This window comes from Cyclopterus lumpus, chromosome 15 (genome assembly GCF_009769545.1).
Source record: "Cyclopterus lumpus isolate fCycLum1 chromosome 15, fCycLum1.pri, whole genome shotgun sequence".
Classification (NCBI taxonomy): domain Eukaryota; kingdom Metazoa; phylum Chordata; class Actinopteri; order Perciformes; family Cyclopteridae; genus Cyclopterus; species Cyclopterus lumpus.
Genome location: NC_046980.1, coordinates 9503175 through 9527250, shown reverse-complemented (window position 1 = coordinate 9527250; position 24076 = coordinate 9503175). Strand labels below are relative to the sequence as shown.

Here is a 24076-nt window from a genome sequence, read left to right as displayed (position 1 = left end):
AATAAAGTGAAAGGGAGAAGTTAAAACTGACCTTGTTAAATTGGGACCACAATTTATATTCCTAATTTAGTGTATGGATTAATTAGTCTTGTGTGTGCGTGTGTGTGTGTGTGTGTGTGTATCAGTTTCCATGTGGCGGAGCTTAGGAGCTATATCCACACCATCAAATCACTGCTCGCTTTCATAAGGAAACTCTGGAATGATATCTGTCAGTCTAATCTTGATGTTTTTGCTCAGAACGGGCTTTGCATATTTTTTAGCTGCACACTTTTAATTAATGCCTAATTGGACGATTTATAGAGAGAACTTTTCCACTAATCAATAACCCCTATCTCACATCATACAAAATTAATCACTGTGACCTGTTATCAGGCCTCAATGCAGCCGTACACTCACAAAACATGCAAACTGGCAAAGCATGCACAAGGCAGAGGAATCTGGCTCATATTTTCCCTCTCCCTGATCCACTCCACTCCACTCCTCTCGGCCGTCATATAGATCGGATCTGCGGGGGCCAGAGGCGCTGACAGAGCCCAGATGCTCCCAGTCTGTCTGGGGGACTGGTGCCATGGGGTCCTGGAGCCTCTGAAGTGCCGCCCCTCCGTCAACATGACCAAGGCTAGACCTGCACTTTCTCCAGGCTGAGACACTCTCCTTACCACACTGACAACCACGCTGCATAGTCACAGATTGATACATGCAGGGATACGCACTCACAGGCACCCGCTCTCACGTAATGTATGGTCGTTCATCAGCCGTTCCTAATTAGAGACCCCCGGACCAACAGTTGAGTTCACAAGGTTACACCGACACACTGATACAAGGTTACTAACACACACACACTCACACGCTAATACTTTGCAGGGTTTCTTATACTTTCTCACTTAATCTGTCTCATCACCACTGTCCTAAACGTGCTCATGTGGAGTGGGGTCTCTTTGTTCTAAAGAAACAAAAAGAAATGAATAAGAAGAAAGGGAGAAAAAAAAAAAGGCACCATACGAATCCTCCATCCTCCCGCTTTCCCCCTCTCAAAACACAAAGATCATTACAAGAGCATCAAAGTATGCCATGTTTGAAATGATATTTCTCTTTGTAGTTGTGGCGTAGCGTGGAGTGTGTTGGTATTAGATGCTGCTGTGGCAGCTGTCGTGGCTGGCTGCGTGGTGCCTCCGTGTCAGGGCCTCTGAGGCCGGGCTGTCCCGGTAGACAGACAGAGGGGGAGGAAACCTGATAGTGCAGCCAAGCCCCAGTCTAATGTCTGCCTATCCAGCTATCTATTCCTGTGTCTATCTGTCGGACTGACTGCTGGACACTGCCTATCTGCATGCCGGACACCCCTCTGGCTCCAAGGCAGCAGTGCACCGCTTGCAGCCGAGTTAATACGTTCCAAAAAGTTCTCTCTTTTTTTTTTAATGCCTACAAACTTCTCGGGGAAGAATAAAAGCAGCTATTTATGAATCACTGATGTAGCTGCGGGATTCACTTCTGCAGGGTCCCCACTAAGCCTGCGACTCGTACCGAGGGGTGCAGGTTGTTATAACATTAGAATTATGAGCCGACATGTATGAGGAGCAAGAGACGGAAGCGCGGAGTGTTTGTATTTGATGTGGGGGCAGAAAATTGCTCTATAATGAGGAGGGATGCCGGGATATGAGCTGGGAAGTGGGGAGTTGGAGACAGGATATATAAGTTATGAGAAGGAAACTAATGTTAGGAAATGCAGAGGTTGTTGTTGTTGTTGTTGTTGCGACTGTATGAGCTAAAATGTATCTTGTTTCTATCGGCCATGATTAATACAGCCCGGCCAGGTCAAAACCCCGCACTAACGCTACGGATGCCACCGACCATATCGTCGCTCTTTCTGGGGCTCAAATGTGTGTGTGTGCTGTATATGGGGGAGTGTGCGTGTGTGTGTGTGTGAGGGGGTTAATAAATGTTGAATCAAACGCCGCACGAGACACTCACACTCCTTAAGGGTTGCCCATTAGCGGTGTGTGGGTGCATGGGGAGTTTATCAGTGTCTGGGTGATTTATGAAGTCAGACTCAATATCATCCACTTCACCCACACACATATGGACGTACACATGTGCACACACACACACACCAACACGCATGGTCCCACATGCTCGAACACAGACACGCGCTTACGAGCATGCGAGCACGTGCACTGGTGTAGTCTCGCTCTCTCTGAAATGGAGGCAGATATTAGGCCAAAATTAAAGGTTTCGCAGAGATTAACAGTGCGGATGATGAGATCGTCTCGGCCTCTTTTAATCCAATTCCTTTTTATCTCCGAGCCAGCATGATACGGAAGTGGTACACATGCTGAAAATACTTCCACAAAATACAGACATAATAACAATAATAATAATAATAATAATGCTACTAATGCTGATAAATATTAAATTGCCATGGAAATGTAAAAATTGAGAAAATAAAAAGGCTTGAATCATCTTGAAGAGATTCCTTGGGTAGCTAAGCAATTACATGGCCAATTACTGGCAGCATGTTTGAAGCTCTGATGCTGGACTTGTTTTTTAACAGCAGCCTCAGACCTCTACAGACATCAGTTTCTCCGGCTTCGAGATTCACAGCATTCCATAGAATTTACTTATCCACAAGAAAAAAAAAAAAAAAAAAGGAGGGTGCTTACAGTGCACTTCAGAGTGCGCCTGGCTTAAATGGGACCCCTTGTGGCTGTGTCACAGCTCCCTTCGTTAGGGGGCTGACTGTAGCCTGTAGTCACCACAGGCATCATTAGCCCTCTGTGAAACCACAGACTGAGTCTCATTCTTCATCTGCCTGTCTGCTGCCTCAACATCTACGCTGCGATGGCGCTCCACCGGCAGAGTAAGTGAGTCCAGCAGCACGGCGAGACGACCACGAGGAGCTGATCGGATAAGGAATTCAAAAATGCAGCAAAGTTCAAATGTATTCAGCGAGCGGGCCACTTGAATTGGTTCTATAAAAGGTTAGAGTCAAGGTTATTTTGGAGAGTGGATTATTAGGCTACCTGGGCTGAACGGAAAAGGAATAACTATGGGCAAGTAAGGGTCACTCTGGGGCTGCACTAGACTGTTCAAGAATTTAGGGAAAAAAATACTAAACTGTCAGTGGATTACGACGGATCATTGTGAGAAAATGTCGAAAATTAAAGTAAAGGACATATTCAATTAAAAGCAGCTTCTATTTCTAAACACACACACACACACACACACACACACACCACCACCACCGCCACTGCCCTCTCCATATGGCCGTTTTAAGAGAGAATCATTTATCCCAAAGGGATTAAACCGGGTTGTGATGAAAATAAAATAACATATAAACATTTAAGTTACAGATTAAATGTGCAGGATGAATTCAAGTTTGAAATGTTGATTTCTGTTTCCCGTTCTGTACTGCCCTCTAATGGAAAACACTACTCCGAAATGAAAAAGGAGCTCTGACATCCAAAGCTGCAGTGAGGAGAAGACATACAGCATAATTAATTATGAGCTGAACTGAGTGAACACTACATGAAATCAATTTTTAAATTAAATGCAATTAAAATGATGAAAAGTCACGATTTGTCATTTTGAGATGTATTTATTTAAACAGGTCTCACAAAAGTACGGTATATAATGCATAAGACATCTCCTTTCTAGGTGGATTATAAGGCGAGAGCAAACAATGAGATCTAAATGAAGACAAAACAAATGCTTCACTACAAAGCTTTGTAGCAGTAAAATTCAGAGCCTTTATCACTGGATGTTGAACAAAGCATTCACTTGGCAGGAAATTAAAAAACCAACGAGAGGTACAAAGACTAATTCTGCTTCGGAAAAAAAACAACAACAACAACAATGCAAGAGACATATTTTTAAGGGAATAATAATTCTTTAGAAAAACCATTCCAGCACTATCTGGCAAACGCAACGGAGACCCACGGGAGCATATGTTTGTAATTCCTACTGTTCTCTGTTTAAGTTATTTTTGTACATTCTAATTCTGCAACAACTCTGTATCACATTAACTATGCAGCATCTCTATTCTTAGATGTAAAAAAAGAAGAAGAAACTGAATATCTACAAGAAGCTCCAGTTGTTCCACCGAGTGTGCCAAGCACGCTAAACTTTATGGCCCTGTTTTGCGTTCTTACAAAAAAAAAAAAAATCCAGGCCTTGTGTGTGTGTGTGTGTGTGTGTGTGTGTGTGTGTGTGTGTGTGTGTGTGTGTGTGTGTGTGTGTGTGTGTGTGTGTGTGTGTGTGTGTGTACTGAATGAAGGACAGTTGGCCTCTGTCATGCTTTAGCCTTCGCTTCTCTGCCTCTCATGGGTGAGCAGCCATTGTTTGAGATGGTTGCCCTTGCCGCTCATGTACGGCCCACTCTGTCCACTGCTAGAAATGACTCGGTGGCAGGGGATGAGCAGAGGAACCTGGACCAGACAGACGGAGAGAGAGAGAGAGAGAGAGAGAGAGAGAGAGAAATTAAACTCGGAGGAAATAAACACGGTGAAGTTCTGCAGCTATTACACAAGAACAATTTTACATGCAAACGGGGACACTTTTAAAAATGTTTGCTTCTACTTTTTCTTTAAAATAAAAAAAAAAAAGAACGTTTTTATGATTTATAAATTCAGAAAGGAAGTTCAGAGAAACATTTTAAACTTTAAAAATCTAAATTCCATGGAGGATCAGCACTGTTACCATAAAGCTATGATGCGTTACTAAAAAAACTAATGTTTGGAGAAAAAAAAAGAACCACAGATTGGAGCTTTGCTGTTTTCCTATTCTCTGGTTGCCATTTATTGTCACAGCAACACTAGAGTTGGAGATGTTGATAGTGGATATGTATTATGTATGAAAAAAATCTCTGATTTACCACATAAACGGTGCGACTTAAAAGTAACCGACGTGCAGGAAATATGAATCTGCACTTTATTTTTGCTTTTTATGTTCATGCACTGCATGAAAACAAAGTGTCACACCGAAAGTGTCTGGTTTGATCCTGCACAAATCCACATTCAGGGTGATGGCTCAGTCTTTGGGTATAAATGTTTTTTACTCTTTAATAGTGTAAAGCAAAGAAGCAATCAAAAATTAATGGGCAAAAACACCAGCAGGATGAATATTCAATCGAGAGGGTGTCAACATTAAGATCTGATAACCCTGTGATCATTAAAAAGAGGAAGTCGGTGGAGCGTTTACTCTTGTTGCAGAAGACTGCCAGGGGGGTGCAGAGTTCTTTGTAAACTAAATGGCTGGAGAAAGATTAAACAAGCAAGCCCAAAACACTTCGATCATTGTGAATTCAGAACAAGAAGAGTGGCAATGGTTGCAATGAGTCAACGCAATTATTCCTAATAAATATTCTTCATGTTGCCCTCACTGTCTTCTCCTTACCCCAAAATACAAAAACATCCCAGCCGCAACTGAGTTGCGACTCTGATTCTCCAATTGAACAAAGTTATCCTGATTTGACGGCTGCACCTCCAGCCTTTTATAGAAAAGTTGGACATGCAGTGCGTTTCAGTTCAAATCCATCATTAAACCCGCTCCCATATCAACAGCAATAAAACTTTCCGAGCCCCAGATTAACCTAGCAGACAGAGAAATACTGCTAGAGTATTTGGATCAATACTGTTCCCCGGGTTTGGAGGGAGAGCACGGTACCCTCAAGGCCTGCGGATCTGCCTCTTCACTTGGGGGGAAAAGAGCACTACGGCGGGCTTATCAATACCTCAAATCCTAGTGAAGAAGAAGTGCCACAGAGAGGCGAGGATCGATTGAGCACACTGAGCTTTTCACAGTTGAAGCCTGAGTGGAGCAGCGCTACTGACAAGTAATTGACACTGACAATCTGACTCTGGATCTGTATCAGGAGCTGAGGGCTCAGGCTCCCAGGCTCCCAGGCTCCCTGACAAAAGGACGGAAATGTCTGTAAAACACGAGACTGCAAGCTTTTATACAGCCATTCAAAAGCAACGCCACTGGCTAATGTAAAGCCTATTAAAAAAATAAAAAAAAACTAGTGCATAATATTAAAAACTCACAAATGCTAGTTTTTTTGTTGTTGTTGTTTAGTTGCATTTATTCTGTGTTTCAAACGGTGTCAGAGGAAACGCGCGGTGCGAAGACGAGGATGTACACGAGCTATTTCACTGCACATGTGAGGGAGAGCATCTCAACCGGCTGCATTTCTGTACAAGAAGTGTTCTCCGCCTCACAGAGCACACCGGTGGTGCCCACAGCACTACATGGGCAGAGCTAAACGGGCTTTGATCAAAGGGTTTGATCAAAAGAAGACACACCACTTGCCCTCTAGCCCTCCATTTTGTACACAGTGGATTCATGGGCAAAATGATGCGGGCCAGGTTTCCTGCAAGACTCGGAGATTTGCGGCGCACATATACAGTAAAGATTTGAGAGAACAGGAACAAAAGGTGTGGGCTTAAAATTGTGCTGTAGGTAGACTTGTTCTTCTCCGGCGCTCTCAGAGGGAGGCGTTTATTCCACTGTTGCTCATATTCGAACACACCTACGGTTTAGATTACATATCCTGTGTCACAAAGATTTTTAAAAAAAGCTATTATATTTGAAAACTCAAGTGGAGTACAAAAGTACTTTGTTGTAGGCAGTGCTCGAGACATTTAAACAATTTCTCAATATTTTAGCATACCAGAATAGATTACATATATATATATTTAATAATTTGTTTCTCTATTTCCATACTTATTAATGCAGCATTATTACAACATAACATATTGATGAAAAAACCTTAAAATATATTGCAAATCATGTGTTGTTGTTACACACAATCCAAATTGTATTTATGATTATTTAATTGGAGCCGCAACTGATGATTAAGTTTCATTATCGCTTTATCAGCCGCCTATTTTCTAGATTAATCATGACGTCGATAAAACATCAGAAAGCGCTGAAAGATATCCATAACAGTTTCCATGGTGACAATTGTACAATTACCTTAAACAGAGAAAAGCACATCTTCACATTTGTAATAATGTAATAATTGCTGAAAAGTGAATCAACAGCAACCAAAATAGTTGCAAATGAATTGACTAATCATTGCAGCTCTATATTTCATACTGGAAGTGATGTCATGGTGTCTCCAGTGATACTTGTCAAATTCCTTGTTTACTACCCTTGTAAAATGACTAATTAACCTTTGACTATCGGCAGCTTACAAAATGCAGGTTGACAAAGTCATTAAAAAAAAAGAAGAAGAAGAAATTTGATTAACAATTATGAGTTTCCCCGATCTGATTAAATAACGTAAGTCAGAGAGAAGCCTGTCACTCAATGGCAGCCACACTCACCGGGTTCCTCCTCATGGCCCCTCCCACTGCCCGCACCGCTCTGGGGTTTCCCGCCATCTCAGCGAGGCGCTTGTACGAGACCGTCTCTCCGAACTTCACATCCTTCAGAAGTACCTGCAACACGCGGCTGGTGAACGCATCTTCGCCACAAAGCAGAGGACAGAGAGGTAGAGCGAGAGGCAGACGGAGAGAACAGAGGAAGAGGGAGTCCCTCATTTAATCAGAGGGCTGCCTGAGAGGCTGACTACAACAAGACAACACTTTTTAGTACAACGCTGATTTCACTCCTTTGAAACAAACTGGTGTTTTGAATTTAAATCAAAAAACCTTGAGACATCACGACATTCTTGATCAACTTAATGGTTTTTCATCATGTCAAACTGCAGGTTTTGAGGCCCGATTCTTCTTCCAAGGAGCTCTGTAGGACTTTACAATACTCATTAACAACTAAATACGTAGAAGTCCCTCAATTTGACCTTAGAACTAGTATTAACATGCTACAGAAGCTGATGTGAGAAAATTATTGCTATGGCAGAAAAATCTAGGTTATGCTTTGAAAGGTCACAGCTAAAATTAAAAAAGTTCGCTCCTTCATTTAAAAGGATTAGGAGAGGCCAAAAAGACTGCAAATCTGCTCCAGATTTTTAATAATAATAATTTGAATGTTGCACACCATTTGTGGCAGTGGGATGACTTTGAGGTTAATCAGACCAATTTGTCCTTTTAATTGCTTTCTATTCAGAGTAGATTCATTATATCATCTTCACTTAAATGGCGGAATTCTTCAAATCATCCGCAGCTTAACCGACCACATTAACGGCTTTGATTTCATTAGCACTTTAGCGGTAGCATTATCTTTTTTTTTCTGGATTACCAGGCAGTGACTGAAAAGCATGTTTGTCAAGTTCTGATAGCTGAAAAAAATTAAAGTATTTGAAGCATCTCGGAACCTTAAGACAACCTTTAGACATTGATGCAGTGAGCTTTTGTAGAAAGTGAAAAACACTTTTTTTCTTTTTTTTTTTGCACAGAGAACAAGATGGGGAACAATAGTCTCGTTATCAAGAGGGGGGGAAAATTCTTCAAGTACATACATGTACTCAGTCATGAAAATTCAATTAGTGATCTCCCATTCTCTCTCATTTATATGGTCTAAGAGAGCACATGACAAGTGATCTATGAGAAATCCCTCTAAATTGGCATTGTGTGAAAACATGTCACACCCCTGTCTCTCTTCTACAGAGTGAACATCCTTTGCTCCCCAGGCTCCCTCGCTACCTTATAGTCACTCTCCGCCACACAAAGCCACGCGAACAAGGCAATTTGCCTAAACTGGGGGGAATAAGTGTAAAACCTAAAGGGGATATATTTGATTGATGCGCACCCATGTGAGTTCTTTGTCTTGAACAAGGCCCGTAGGTACTGTTTAATAATTTTTCAGGTAATAATCACGCTGTCAACGAGATGACGGGCTCTTACGCAGACAGACTTAATGTTATGAGGAGATAAGATACACCCCTGAAATTTCTTTTATGCATTATTCTCCCTCATAAAGCTCGGATTTGGCCACATGATGTGCACGGTACATATTGATATCACTCCGTCACCGGTGGGTAGATGACAACTTGCCCGGGCTACGGCTGTGACAAATCCCCGTTGATGCAAACGTTATTGACAAACAACTAAAGTCAGTGTCAAGCCAGCAGACGCTGCTGAGCACTTTCGCCCCCCGAGCAGACCGAAGCAACAAGCAACGGGGCCGTTTATACGTCTCTAAATCCCATCTCTAAATTTTTTCCTGGAAGGTTTCACATCTCCAACAGTTCTGGAGTGTCTGCGCTTTTATCTGCCGCTACAGAGGTTAAAGAACTTTGCCCTCATCAGTGTTAGTGACAGAGACTTCATGCGGGTCACTCGAGGTGACCAGCAATGATAGGAGAGCAGTCCCCGAGCCCCATACTTCATAAAGAGCCTAATACGGTGTGTCTGGGGTCAGGACCCTCTTTAGATCGGGGTGCAGTGATGTCAATTGTTTAAATAAAAGTTGAGAGGTAGCACTTACATGTTTACAGACATCCCATAATTATGTCACAGGTCATTACCTACCTTGAGGCCAGGTGATAGGGCCACTGCAGAGGCAGACTGACCCGCAGTAAATCGAAGAGATCTAGTGGTTATGAATGTATTGACATATATGATTGATTTGCTCATCATTTGGTATATAAGAGCAATTTGAAAGAAGGCATAAACAATGAAAATAAACTGAATTCCATCAGCCCAGCTAATGATATATTTGGGGAGATGACTTTCAGCTGTCAGTCACCTCTTATATGATTGTGACAATAAGAAGACAATAGTGGAAATGCAGCTACCTCATTATCCTTTGTGTCTAATGGGAGGAAAGACTTTGACTCCCAGTCAAAGTGTCTCTTGAGTCTTGAGGGATCCATACTTTTGAAGGCTGACGGGGTGCTGATGATTCTCTGATTATTCGATATTCTGAAAACGTTCATTTCCCTAATTCCTCTCCACATCACAGGGGCGAGTCCTGGTGAGTGTCTCATCTCGCCCTGTGCCGTGCACAGGGGGAGGTTCAGCCTCCTGCAGGAACACAGTCATTTGGGCTTTGAAGAGCGCCCTTCCCCCCCTTTGCCTGGCCCCCTCCCTGCATATTCCCTGTGCCGCTTACCGAGACTAAGATCCTCTCGTCTGTTACATATGGATGTATAATTAATGAGATAAGAATATGCATCGTTTTGAGAACCCATGATGGTGTCTGCGTTTTTTCGGAGGGGGAAAATGCGAGTGCACGCGCGCGCACACACACACACACACACACACACACACACACACGCACGCCGCGCGCCTTTCCTCTAACGACCCAACTGGCGTGTGATGTTGCACATGACAATCAGACAGTATAGAAAAGTGCACCTCGCCATCTCCTTTCATGTCACCTCTGCTGCTCAGGTATATTGTGACAGCTAATATGAAAAGTGGCTTGTTTTGTCAGAAATGTGTAAATAAACATGGCAACACTTCAAGTGAAGGTCACAACTCAATATTACATGACAAGTGCTGCGAGAGCGCCGTCGCGTTCAGGTTGTCCCACAAGATAACTGAGCAAACAAAAGTTGGTTGTCACAGATTGTAATGACCTGATTAAACTTGTATTCTTTTCCCAGGCAGGCAGCGGCTGCATGACGAGATCGAGTAGGAATTTGTACAGCGGTAGGGCCAAAACGAATCCTTAATATTTGTGAATTAACAAGCAGGGGGAAGAAAAAAAAAAAAAAAGGGGAAAAAAGAAACCTTCTATTTTCCCCCCTCCAAGGACGAATACTCTTGATGCTCACATTTAACATTTTTATACTGGCATGGCCTATGGTTCCGACTACTGAGAGCAATCCAAGCCTAAACCCTGTATTTACTGAGACCCAAAACAACAGGCGAGGGAGAGAGGTGGAACACAGCACAATCACCTATTCAGATCAGGTACTAATGAAGAATTCCATCTATCCTGAAATTTAATTAAAACCCCAAAGACTTCAGATGAGATGCGATTTGAAAGAGCCTGGGGCTGGTACACAAGCACTTGGTGGCGAAGGGAATCACACTGAAAGTTGATATCGTAATTGGTCCTGATGTATTTCTGCATTGCCTTTGCGGGAGCGTGGGACTCATAGCTGTATACAGGGTCTCGATGGAGTACCTGCTCATTGAAAATGCCATCACTCAAGCACTGCAGATCTGCATGAAATTAGAGAGCAACTAAGGCCTGATTGCAAGGGAAGAGAGGCACAATTGTTAAATGCATATATTAGAGCTATTTCTTTGCCTGTGTAGGTGTGCTTCTGGGTCTAAATGAGCGTTTCTAAAAAATCTTTAGGTTAAAATGCAATGAGCGTCTAAAAAGTGACAAAGAAATAGCCTGTAATTGTTTGAAAGAACGGCACGAGTGCGATAAGTTTGCGAATTTCAAAAGTGAAGTTGTCAGGCTGCGAGAATTGTTTGTTTCCTCGAAACAAAAAAGCGCCAGGGATAATTAATTCCTAATTTTTTTCTGCGGCGCCCTCAATCATTTCAGTCACAACTACCAGTTGAAAGGACACTAATTGTCAATTTTTCGGGTTGCTTCCATTTTTACTCGTCCTAGGTGACTGGTCAAGCCAACAATAAGCTCATTCAAACTTTACTACCATTCACATGTTGTCATTGAAAAAAAAAAAAAAAAAGCTTCCTGTCTAAAAATGTCAAGAGTGGAATTCGATCAGTTTCAAAGAATGTGCCAAGAATCATAGAAAAGCTTGCCAAGACTAACACGCGTGGTAAGAGCTGCCACAGATTACTGAACCAAGTTACAGCTCTGTGTTCTGTTCGCTCTCCTCTCGCTCACCCACCCGCTCTCTTTCTCTCTCTCTCTCTCTCAGCCATAAAATACTTCATTATAACACAGTGAGCCAGTGAGTGTAAGTGATGTAACTGACAATTAAGAGTGAAAGCTTGATCCCAGTCATGGCTCTGCAAATATTTATCCATGACAGACCTCCTTGCAGGGCGGGGTGGTGAAAGGCGGGGAGTGGGAGACTCCCAGTGGTCTGCGGCTCACTGAAGTACGCCTGGAGCCATTCAACGCCGCGCTGCAACTCGGGGCTCATTTCTGCCAGGCTATCGTTGACCACACAGCTCAGGGGGGCCTCACTGCTCCTGCGAGGGATATGAGGCAGGATGGGGAGTAGAGGTGGGGATCAGAGGAGCAATCATAATACCCAGTTCTTGGTTGAATAGTGATAAAATATGTCGCAAGAGTGTAATAACATGCCAGGGGGTGACACAGATGCAAGATGGCATAATTTTCAGAGTGAAACCATAAAGTTGTTAATCAGGACGTGTTTAAAATCTAAAGTCCCACATTTTCGGGGTCGCTCCTGTCAGTGGGCTGTGACAGAAAGACAGAAAACTCTCCTCATGTAATCCAGGCCTTTGGTACGGTAGATATATACTGTATATGTATATATATATATATATATATGAAGATCAGAATGATAGAGTATGAAAGAAAACATTGTCGGGTCATAAGGAACGGCGCTAACAGTTTATTTCAAACAACTTTAAGGAAGCAGAACCACTTTCTGAATTTAAAAAAAGAAAAAAGGAAAAAAAAAAAAACTTTGCAAAAGTCTCGCAGCTCTTATGGAAAAAAAGTGAAGAACACAGCGTTAACAACAGCTTCATCTCTGCTTGGGTCTAGTTTATAGTTCATGACAAGAATAAATTGATTTTTTTTGGCCAGAGCGGTTCTGGCCAGCAAAGCACTACACTTGGACGTGCATCTTAGCATGAGTAGATGCTTGGAGGAATTTGCCGATGGTTGAGTTGGCATCACTTAACAGCTGCATTTCTCTCCGCTGCTGACCACCCCCCAGGTCAACGCAAGCAGACTGACCCATATTTGACACTTAAAGACCCTACTGGGAAGGTCCTCTCTTAGCATGTGCATTACTGCAAAGTGGACCTCAAGCTGTGTTGTGGATCTAAAGCAGGCCGCCAATTCCATTAACTGGTGTACAGGACTTATAAATAAATAATATCACCATTTAAGTGCCCCCTTTTTTTCCAAAATTGGCTTATCCTGTATGGTATTAATAATAGACATTTACTTTGTTAAACACACAGACCGTCTCTCTCCTGCCCGCCGTAACAACACGGCCCTAAAGTGTTTTTACACTTCTGCAGGTCACAGTTTGAGCAACGTTTTATATTGGACATGTGAAACTGAGGTTTACTGGAGTGTTATGAGTGAGCGGGTCAGTTTTCAGGGAACCGCTCTGCCTGCTAGTTTGTGGCTGTGTGATGAAAATCTCCTGGGTGCCGTTTAACAGTGGGTGTAAATACAGTAAAAAGGTGTAAATACTCTCATTTCTAAATAAACCACACAGCAGTTTATAGTTGAGTGGTGAAAACTCGCAAACCCACCAGCGGGTCCTGTGCTGAGACCCGCTCAAACAATGGCCAAGGCTCATGGCAATCTCTGTCGGCATGGGTGAGTGCCCAGCCAGCCCCTACTTGTCATTGTCTCTCCTTTCTATCCGCCCCCCCCCCCCCCCCCCCCCCCCCCCCCCCTCCCTGGTCTCCCTCCTCATTTCCCCCTCTCTATTTCTCTATCCTCCCACTCCAGCTCTTTTGGCTCTCCACCACCTCCACCACCTCCACCCCCAGACACCCACCCACACCCACCATCCCCCCACCTCTCTTTCTCTCTGCAAGGATCTTCAGGCCACTGTTTCCTCTCTACCCCCCCCCCCCCCCCACACACACACACACACACACCCTTTCCCTCCACCACCAGTGCACCTCCTCCCACCACCACCAGCACCAGCTCCTCCTCCTCCTCCTCCTCTACCCCACCACAGCCCCTCTTTTCTCTCTGAGAGGATGTTCCAGCCGCTGCACACTGACAGCTCGGGGATATTGTGTGTGGAAATGTTCCTGTTGGACCCGCAGGCCCTTACAATCTACCGGACAAAGGCTAGAGCACCTTTGCTTAAGGCTTGGCACCTTTGACCTCCAGCTCACACTTCAGACATGTCACCGTGGCTAATTTTCGTCTCCCCTCAGCTCTCCGTTATGGATGTGCCGGCTTCAAAGGTGTGTTGAGTGATACAACATTGACAGTAGTAAAAGTTAATGCAATGCAGTACATGTTATGGCCGGTAAACAACACCAAAATAAATAAATAAAAGTGGAACAACATCAGTCGAGCTGAAGTCTGTCACCTCTAGGTGCAAGGGGGGATTGTTTTTAAAGAGCATGTGGGCAGTGGAGATGTAGCTCCTGCGCTGGCAACATTTCCAGTCGCTTCACTGAATTACAAATCAAGCAGCATCATACGATCTTTATTGTGTCCGGACTGGCACATTAGAAACTCGGCCCTTCAAACGAGAGATTACAGATGTGTGATACATGTTGGCCTTATTACAAAGAAACTCTCAAAAAGTGAAGCGCTCTTTAAATGGTTGAAAAGTACTTGCCATCCGCTGTCTAAAAAACAATAATTATAATTAATGGTGATCGTAAACAGTATCTCAATAACTGTAAATAACAGTTCAAATTTGGTTAACGCTAAATCGTTATTTATTATCTTTTGACTAGTTAAAATCCTATTTCTTTTTCTTAGTCCTTAAGGCGTTTACTATTTCATCACAGGTAAGGAAATAAGAAACTAATTCCAAACTAGCCAGGATCTGCTGCACTAAAAAGAATATTTCCCTTGATAGAAGATTGTGATTTGAGAAAATGTCTAATATTGTGCTCCTGTCACAATCAATTTCCAATTACCATAAATCATTGCGGCGTAAAGTGGGAGTCATTTGGAGTTCTACCTATTTTCAAACTCTAATATAAAGAATGAATTGAGTATTTATATAATGTTGGAGGTTATTTCATTCATCCTAGAGGAAACAATCAAAGGAGACAAAGGAACAAAAAGAAAGAAGAAGAGCCGATATTAAATTTGTCAATTTCCTTTGGCATATTCTGTATCTGTAGTTGCACAAGACTTCACTAAGACTTTTTCTATCAGCTGCAGACGTAAGAATGAAACAGGTTAACCACAGGATCTAATTGAAAGGAATCTGGCGAAGGGTGTAATGGTATATTGCACAAAAAGGGGAAAAACTCAGAACTCATGCCTCCATCCTGTGAAGCGTGATGGCGCTCATCCTGACTCGATCGGCTGTCACTTTTGACACAGCCTGCCAGAGTTCTCCTTCACCGATCATGGGTAACATGGCGGGTCAGAGGATGAAATAGAAAAGGCCAAGAGCAGTCCAATATTTTCCTCGGCCTTATAGCTGCAGATACTTAACTCAGAGACGTCAAAGACTCAAGAGAGCATGAAAAAAGCCTAAAATGACTGTCTAAAAAGGGGGAAAAAAAATACAGCATGTCTCTATGAATGTCAAGATCCTGATGGTCTCTGAGCCAAAGGCTGTGATACAATTGTAAGCCACTTGCTCAATGCAGCTCGTTCAACCATTCGAAGATCATTCAGATGCCTATCTCGCGACTGCAGCACTAAATTGGAGAGCTTTTGGAGTGGTAAGCTGTAAGGAATGCTTCCTATTCTACTGCGGGGCGCACGTTTTGTGCTCTGCCGTTTTCAAAATAAAAACAACTCGGCCGGATAAACTGCTCTCTAGATATCCAACCGCTCTTATTAGCGAATGTCCACCAAAGAGGCCGCAACACTCAATCCAATACATAAAGGTGGTGGTAAAATACTGCAGAGTAGGCAACAAAGCACACAACAATTAGGTCTTCTCCCAACTGGCTAGCCACAGGAGTCGGTGAAGGCATGTATTACCAGAGCCTTAACTCTTACTCCATTATGTAGTGTATCCACACACCCCGACGCAGCAATGTTTATCTACAACAGACTACTGAGCAGTTTCAAATAGTGTTTTTAGCCTCTATTCTCAAGTGCCATAGTAAGAGATTCCAATTACCCGAATGGTAAGGAGCCAGTGAGGGAGGCATAAAGTACATTAGGGATCCCCTGTAACTGCAGGGACCTTTTAGAGCCTCAACTGAAGAGGGCCGAGAGACTGGAGGGACAGTGACCCTGCATGGATAGCCTCTGTCAAAATTTGACCACGTCAAGCACAAAGGCATTATGGGAATCCAGTGTCACCAAGTCCTAATTACTGTCTGTGTTCAGAGCAAATTACTGCCTTGTTCCTCTGATTAGCGAGGAGGCTAATCTTCACCTGTGTACGCCAGCACTGCTGAGGGCCCTTGAGTGTTAGCGCTTCGTCTTCTGTAATTTATTTTTAAATCAGTGCCCGCTCCCAGGAGTTTTGAGTGTTTTGTTGTGAACCGCTTACCATGATCCCCACCACCGCCCCCTCACCCCTAAATCCTTGACTAAATCCTTGTTTGGTGCCGCAGGAAGATAAGCAAGAACAACACTTGGGCATAATTGACTCGTACTCCTCTCCAAGATGTCAGAGCGGAATCATCTCTCTGCATATTGCCTCAGTATGTCACAGACTGTACACTTCTGCATGTTGCAGATATAGAATCCAATCAAGTTCTAAAACAAACCAGCGCAACCCTCGTGCCGGGGAAAAAACTTCCCGGTCGACAGCAGGGAAAAAAGAGAAAGAAAAAAAAAAGAACAGCAGGAGCCGCTTTTAGCTGCATCTCTACAGCGAAGGGTAACTCTCGCTCGGCTCCCGTCCTCACCCTGGAGGATCTGCTTTAGAAACCACAACATTTGCAGATTTTCATCTGAGTGAATGTCAGTGCCTCGTCTGCGTGGGGCGGTTTACAGGTAGTGTGTTACACAGGTGTTGGTTTACACAGGAAATGGCACATGCAGCCTGATTGGGACGGTCCCAAGAGATCGAGGCATAAACGTAGAGCACAGATGGGTCCAAGGGCCAGTGGGAGCAGCACCTTAATGAATACGCAGCTGAGTACTACACTTCACAACATGCAAAACAATATTCTAAGGCCGCAGTAAAAAAAAAAAAAAAATAGAACAGAAATGATCTGAATATCATTACACAATAAATTATTCATACCATTTCTAAAGGGACTACGTCAAAAAGTCTCCCTCCTGCTTTATTGATGATTTCATTCAATATCTCAGCAGATCACTGTTTGTATGACAACGCGTTTTAGTTACAAATGCAAGCAGTTTATTTAGCACACAGCCTCGTCCTATATATGTAGCAAAATAATATTTTTAATTAATTAAAATGATGTGTCAGACTAAACACGAGAGAGAGAGAGAGAGAAACCAGAGCCGGAGAGGAGGAGAGAGAAATTATAGAGGAAAAAAAATAAGTTGTTGATACGGTTCCCGGTGTGTGAGCACATCATGTAAACAGGCCCCAAACAGGGAACACATTTACCATAAAGCTATTCAGTGTGAACCAGGACATTGATTCACAACACTACATGAGTGTGAGAAAAACGATAAATGCATCACCTCAGATATTTCACACTAGCGTTGGTAGTGTGTAAAAGCTGTTGTGACAGCTTGGGTATTAGGGCTAGATAGATGGAAAATGTCTGGCTGCTTATGAATGCCAATGTGACTGAGGTGATGGGTTTGACACAAAAACACTCCACCTCAGAACAATTAGGCTGTTCTCAGGCCCCATCCAGTGTTGTCAGTGATAATGGAAAGCTGTGAGGATAACTGGTGATAAATAGACTTTAACACCCTCCTCAAGACCAATGCAGTCCTGCAGTCCTCTCATATGCTTAACTAATCATGAGCATGGCCGGCAAAATTCATACAAAAGACTAATTACTGTTGTACTTCACTTCAGTCTCAAAGGCCTCTTATATAAGGACTTGGGGGTTCTCTTGCCTCTTTTCTCCTCTTGATGGGTATTTTTTTACAAGTAGGCCTCATGCTAGACAAAAGCGTTTAAAAATTGGTGATTGCTTTCATCCGCTTTAATTACATTCAGAAATAGCATTTCTGCCACATAATACACTTCTATTGTTTCAGAATTATCTGGCTTGGGGAGTAAAATCTACAATATTTGACGATGCTCCCGAGCTCAATCGCCTCTTGAAATTGAAATATGCAGCCGAAATACAAAATAAAACGCCAGCCTTTGCTTCTGATATACTGGAAGCTGCTTGGCTTTCTGCAGAATGCTATTATTATGCATATCCAGGTAGAAAGTTAATTAACCCAAAGCTTAAGCTAATTATGGTAGCAGAATGCTATCAACCAAACGCTTTCAGTCAGACAGCTGTCCAGAATTGCATTTGCTAATCATTTGTCTTTTGCCGGAGCATATGGTACGTTTCCCCACTATCACAGCAACAACAAACAGATGAAAATCATTAACTAAAAACAATGTGCAATGTGAAAAATTAGACACAGATTTATAAGGCTTTGTGTCAGAGAAAAAAAGGGGGATTTATGGCCTGGGAAATATAATGATAATTTTTGGTTTTAGCCACTTAGGATTTTAGCAGACCACGTGACTCAAGTGTGCTGGGAATTCAGATGCACAAATATATTGTTTATATCTATATGCAAATGAGACTGAGAATGAGAATGTTTATCCGTGTAAAATTAATTACAATTTTCTATAGGAGCATATGCAAAGAGCTTGTTCTTAACAATTTTTAGCTTCTAGCACATTTTGTCCCTGTATTTTTTTCCCCCTGTTGTTAAAAGTAGAACTCCCTCCGCTCAGAATTAAATCAATTATTTTCCAAGAAATGCTTCATGCATTATTATTTTTTTTCCTTCTTCTTTTCATAAAACACATCATACTGGCTGTTAAAGTGTGATTGATATCGGCATTGCCTTGCGACATTATCAGGCAATAAAGGCTACTCAGGTTCTAATGCAACATGTCATACACAGGCTCCTGTAGTACATTTCTATTGAGGACCTCACAAGCTAAATTGCTTTTTCCCCGCTCCCCCACATCTCAGCCAGCTTGACAGACAAATTGATCAAAGCATTGTAAAATAATATGCTCACAAAATGTCTCGGGGCAGGAGTCCAGCCCTTTTTTTCATTTTTCACCCTAATAAAAAAGTACTCTATGATTTCCTCTGTATTATGTGTCTGTGCTCTGTGTGAAAGAGGCAAGAAGCATCATATTTCAGATAATAGTAATCTCCTGTAAACAAAATGCGTATCATTTTTCTGTGAACGCTGAGGCCATGCTAAAAACTAAAAAAGGGGGGAAAGCTGGTTAACAGGGAGGCTGGTGCGTAGGGCCCCAACAGGGGTTGTTGAGATGTAATGAATTTGTTCATCTGATGGTGCCTTCAGGGCTGTCGTTAGACTGGCAGAGGAGGTTGATTTTAGGAAATGTTCCTAAGATCAGTTAGGAAGCAAAAGGGGCTTGAGACGTTTCTATTAGAAAGAGCTGACGGTCATGGTGCGTAAGCAATACTTCAAGGGCGTTTATGTAGCTATAATGGCATTTATCAATAACTATCTATCAGTGCCACATATGCTTTTGTTGCGGCACCGGCTGTTCAACACCAACTGATATAGTGAATTTAAAAAAAAACAAACAAACAAAGAAAGCCAACAGAGTTGCATAAGCCGACAAAGCCGTGACTCGCTCACAAATATACTCCTGTAGGTTTTACTTTATGTTATGCATAGATGTTATCTATTTCCCTTATCCAAAATATGCTCTTAGAGATCATTTATCACACTGACTTCCTAAGCCTGTACCACACCACATCCAAAGCTGGAGAGAGCCTTGTTTAGTATGTCATAAATAAATCAATGGAAATGGCTGATTTGAACTATTACTGCTACAGGCAGGCTTTTGTGAGATCTACATGTAAAGCCGGTTGCAAAGATAAGCCTATATTTTGTCACTTTATCTTGCCTCCCTTAATGCCTGTTTACATTGTGTTACACCATATATCTGAGGTAGCTCTAGTTCCCCCGTCCTATGACAATAACATCGTATTCAACTGGTCCAGATAAAATCTAAACATTTAGTTTAATGATTTCTCGCTCACACCTTTGAGAACGTACAGACAGCGATGTGATCGAAGCATCGCTTATGACCGACATAGCGAATGATATTAAACTGAGAAATGATCTAGTGATGCGAATCATTAAATTAATTTGCATATTCCTACTGAACCTGAACACACAAATTAAACCCTGTTCACAAGGAGACGGAGAAAGGTGCTTGCGCATGGTTACAGGACATCTTCCATAATCAAAATTCCATATTATTAATTTTCTCACTTCAACTCATTAACAACAAGTGGAATGTTTTTACTGCTTGATGAATTTTAGGAAATAGCAGACAGTCAAGAAGGAAACACATGTTGAGGTATAATATACAAGGTCATTAATGGGTTTCCATAAATTAGAATTTAAACATACGTTTTCTTCCTAACTTCCTATCCGGCTGCATTTGAAAATGGTTTAATTTCCCAAACCATTCAAGTTTATCAAATGCGAATCTGCGATACATGGATATTTAATTTCAATCTAATCAAAACTAATCTGAGATGTAGGATGTGGACCTGTAAAATTCAGGAATAAGTACTTATTAACGCTGAGTTTAATCAGTTTCAATCGCTCCAGTAAGACTGGCAACATTCTACCAATTTTGAGGGATGGGTTGGGCATGAAATGCAATCACATATTACATTTCTGAATGCCGGTTGACACTCAGAACTACTGCATGCAACTTGGAGGGAACATAAATAAACAGGAGCGAACAGTCCATGCTCCCAATGGCCTTTGCTGACCCTACAGACATCAACTATAATCAACTCCCTTGTGGGTAATAAACAAGTTATTTTTCAGAAATTTCAAATATACTGCAGGAAGAATCACAACCACATGCCATCAGAAATCTAATTTCAAGCCCAACTGTATTCTAGTGCCCCTCATATTTCTAGTGCGTGCTCATATTTGCCCAACTTTCTCCAGGATATTTCTTGTGGGATCTACAAAAATGCCCTGCTTCCAATGAGGAATGGTGGCACTCCATCACAGGAGTGGATTCTGTCCGCCTGTAAATTTCACACCTTTGTTTATCACGTCACCAGCCCGGCTGTTGTACAGTACCTTTCAGCAGGTGCGACATCCATTAGGATCTGGATGGTGTGCACACCATTCTCACATCCACTGACTTGGATCGTCCCCAGGGGGCTCAGCAATGAGATGGTCTTCTGAGTACACTGGCTCTCCCTCTGCTTCTTCATCTCGCTGTCCTGCTAAGGAAGCACAAATTACACTCCGTTCATTGACATATTCATGTGGCAACTTTCACAATTTCCCACACATATTTGCATTGAATGATCTATTGAAAACCTAGCAGGCCACCAACGGATGATGACTTACATATTTGAACACCTAGCCTCCAAACAATGTCATGATGTGACTTGATCCCAACATTACTATCCAATATTTCTTTTGTGCATGGAAAAGAATACGCCTATCTAACCAATAAATCGCCCATTTTTTCCCCTCTTTCGGTTCTATATATCACATAAATGAGAAAAACAATGCAGTCTGTTCCCTTGTCTGGTGGGGGATTCCCAAGATAGCTCGACATTATTTTCAATCCGTCATTTTTGGTTGATGGTCGGGATGTTTTTCTAGCATTAAATTTGTTCCTCAGGGTGCAACTCCGATGGGATTCTGGTTTCCAGCCCTTAACAACAGCAAAAACGTGCAGCTTTTCTGACGACTGAGATGGATACTGGCAATAACCAGACAGCAGTTCCTTTTTTATTTTTACTTTGAGGGAAGGAGAGATGATTGACTATGTTATATGTGAGTTTTTGAGAGATGGGGGTTATAATAAATAAAGGTCACATTGATTGTAAGAGTTTCAACCAAGGAAACCTTTCCTTCCTGGAACCTTGATCTAAAAAGTGTCTAAAGGGTACAAATACAATATCTCTCTCTGTCTTTTTCATTGTTTAATAGTGCATGTTATCCACATCCATATATTTCAACTCATATGTTTGATGTGTGATGTGCCGCAACTAATGATTATTTTTATTATCCATTATTCTGCTGATTATTTTCTGGATTAATAGACACGTTGTTTAATCTATAAGGTATCAATAGAGCACAATGTCCATCGCAGGTTTACAAGTGTTGTTTTGTCCGACCAGCACTCCAAGACCGAAATATATTTAGTTGACAAATTACTAAACATTAAAAAGTAGAACATCCTCACATTTGAGAGGCTGTACCCAGATAATAAATGCAGTATTAAAATGTACTGTAAACTAGATGCAGTATTGTAGACTAGTTACTTAATCAAGCAACAAAAAACAAACTAGATGATAATTAACCGATTAATCACAATCTGGCAACTATTCTCATAATCAATTCATCATTATATTCATTTATTCTAGTAAAAAAAAAAAACGAGACATTTCCGAGGTGCAGCTTCTCAAAAAGGTGAGGAATTGTTGCTTTTCTTTGTCTCGTGTGATGGCAACGTGAGCGTCTGCAGCTGTTAGATAAAATAAGTGTCACCTTCAGGAAATTGTGAAGTCATTTAAAACCTCCCTCCGATATTTTATATTTTATAGAGCAATCTATAATTCAAATAATCTTTGTTGCAGCACCCAAAGAAACAAAAAAAATACTACACTGCTCAATGCAGCCGGCACTTTTAATTTAAGAATAAATATAGGACTATATAAATATATATTTTTAGATTAAACAAAAGGTTATGCGATAAAAAGTAGTAGTGGTATGCATTTACAGTATTTCATTGAGACTGTGTTGCCCCCTCTTCACATACACACCACCACATCTGTCATGGTATGCGATCACAAATGCGTCTGCTTCAACTTTCTTGTTTCTACTCTTGCAGCTCTCACTGTATTCATCGGGGGTTTGCCTGAACTGACAATAAAGGCGAGAATGTTCAGAGCCAAACAATGGTACAGTGCACTTTGGATAAGCGCTGAACACACTGGCTGCCATTTAGCAAGCTGGTAATAGACTCATAGATAGAATAATGAACTTCGGCAATAATGGCCCTGGCTAATAGTCTACGCTGATTAAAAATAGCGCCATCATGTTTTGTGCCGTTTTCGGTGCAGTACACTGGTCTAAGTGACTACTTGAATGCTAGGGTGTTTACCCAGCGCTTCACGGTGAGGAACAACAAACAATAAGCAGCTTGTGTTGTTAAAAATCACTGGCAGCAGCCTCGTGCTCGTCCATCATTTGACTCGTTTCTCATCACACTAGTTCCTGGTCAGACCTAATCGAGTAGAAAGCGCGCTGTGGCTGCGCAAATGCAACACGTGTGCTTATTGTAAGGCATTTACATTTAAGCACATTGACGCCGGAACATGAGAGAGGAACCGGTGCAATTATTTGAGTGAAGTGTCATAAAACGGAGGTGAAATATATATCTTTTAAAATTAAAAAATGGACGCAAGGGGTTCGTAACTGAAGGCACGAATTTACTCAACAAGATTACCCCGCGTGAGAGTATACCGAGAGCAATTGAACTGCAGATTATGTCAGGCTTTGTAAAACCAATGTTGACACTGTAAATTAAGCTTACAACGAAGCCGTTTGCATCCGCGTGGTGTCCGCTTCTATCCCCATCTTCAAAACAAACGTCGGAGAAAGTCTCTTCCTGTTTCTCCAGACTGCGTGGTCGAGTCGGCCAATCACGAGAGGAGAAAGTCAACCGTTGCGCTGTCATTGGCCGTTATAAAGTCTCAGCTCCGCCCCCTGCCTGGGACAGACACGGAAGGCTTGTCTTATAGGTCTCAAATTGGGATTTGGGGTTCTTCAGGGGCCTCAGTACACAGAAGACTAGCAATGGTAGTGATTTAGATATTTGATTTGCTTTATATTTTTACAGCAGGAAAAACAATATTTCGAACATTAATGTCAAACACTGTTATCTTTCCTCTTAATGCTGAGACATTTATCCAATTCTGTATCTCCAGTGACAGAGAGGTATTCAGGGTCCCAAGCATAACGTTTGTGGATAAAACACCCCGATGTGATGCTATCAACCAATAACATTTGGCTACCGACTAATAAAATCACTGTGTTATTATGAACAACACATGGGGCAGCATTATTTTTATTCAAGTTTAATGCGGGTTTAAGTTGCCTTATGTAGCCTGGAGCAGTCATAGATTTAACTGAAGGATATATTTCAGTCATTAGGACTTAAGTGTGTGGCATCAGTCATGTATTGTTTAAAAGTGTCTGTTGTCCTCTGCAG

The 24076-nt window shown here is 42.1% G+C and overlaps 1 protein-coding gene across 2 annotated transcripts; it reads right to left on the bottom strand.

The window, feature by feature from the left end:
• Positions 1–3578: 3578 nt before the first annotated feature.
• mgmt (O-6-methylguanine-DNA methyltransferase) lies at positions 3579–23481 on the bottom strand. Of its 2 annotated transcripts, none has more exons than XM_034552743.1 (5): positions 23399–23481; positions 20923–21071; positions 11869–12029; positions 7323–7462; positions 3579–4421 (listed from the first exon to the last, which is right to left on the bottom strand). In XM_034552743.1, the coding sequence occupies exons 2-5, from the start codon at positions 21057–21059 to the stop codon at positions 4293–4295; spliced, it is 567 nt and encodes a 188-aa protein (XP_034408634.1). In that variant the 5' UTR covers positions 21060–21071; positions 23399–23481; the 3' UTR covers positions 3579–4292. The 2 variants fall into 2 exon arrangements, with proteins under 2 accessions (XP_034408634.1, XP_034408635.1); XM_034552744.1 differs by having other exon boundaries at positions 20923–21068; positions 23399–23470.
• Positions 23482–24076: the final 595 nt, after the last annotated feature.

What these genes read in the sequence shown, in the direction of transcription:
- mgmt (XM_034552743.1), bottom strand. Translation starts at nt 21,059, where the DNA reads ATGAAGAAGCAGAGGGAGAGCCAGTGTACTCAGAAGACCATCTCATTG. An exon ending in CCACCCCGCCCTGCAAGGAG is followed by an intron (nt 7,463 to 11,868) that starts GTCTGTCATGGA and finishes TTTGTGGCGAAG; the next exon opens with ATGCGTTCACCAGCCGCGTG. An exon ending in GGGCCATGAGGAGGAACCCG is followed by an intron (nt 4,422 to 7,322) that starts GTGAGTGTGGCT and finishes TGTCTGGTCCAG; the next exon opens with GTTCCTCTGCTCATCCCCTG.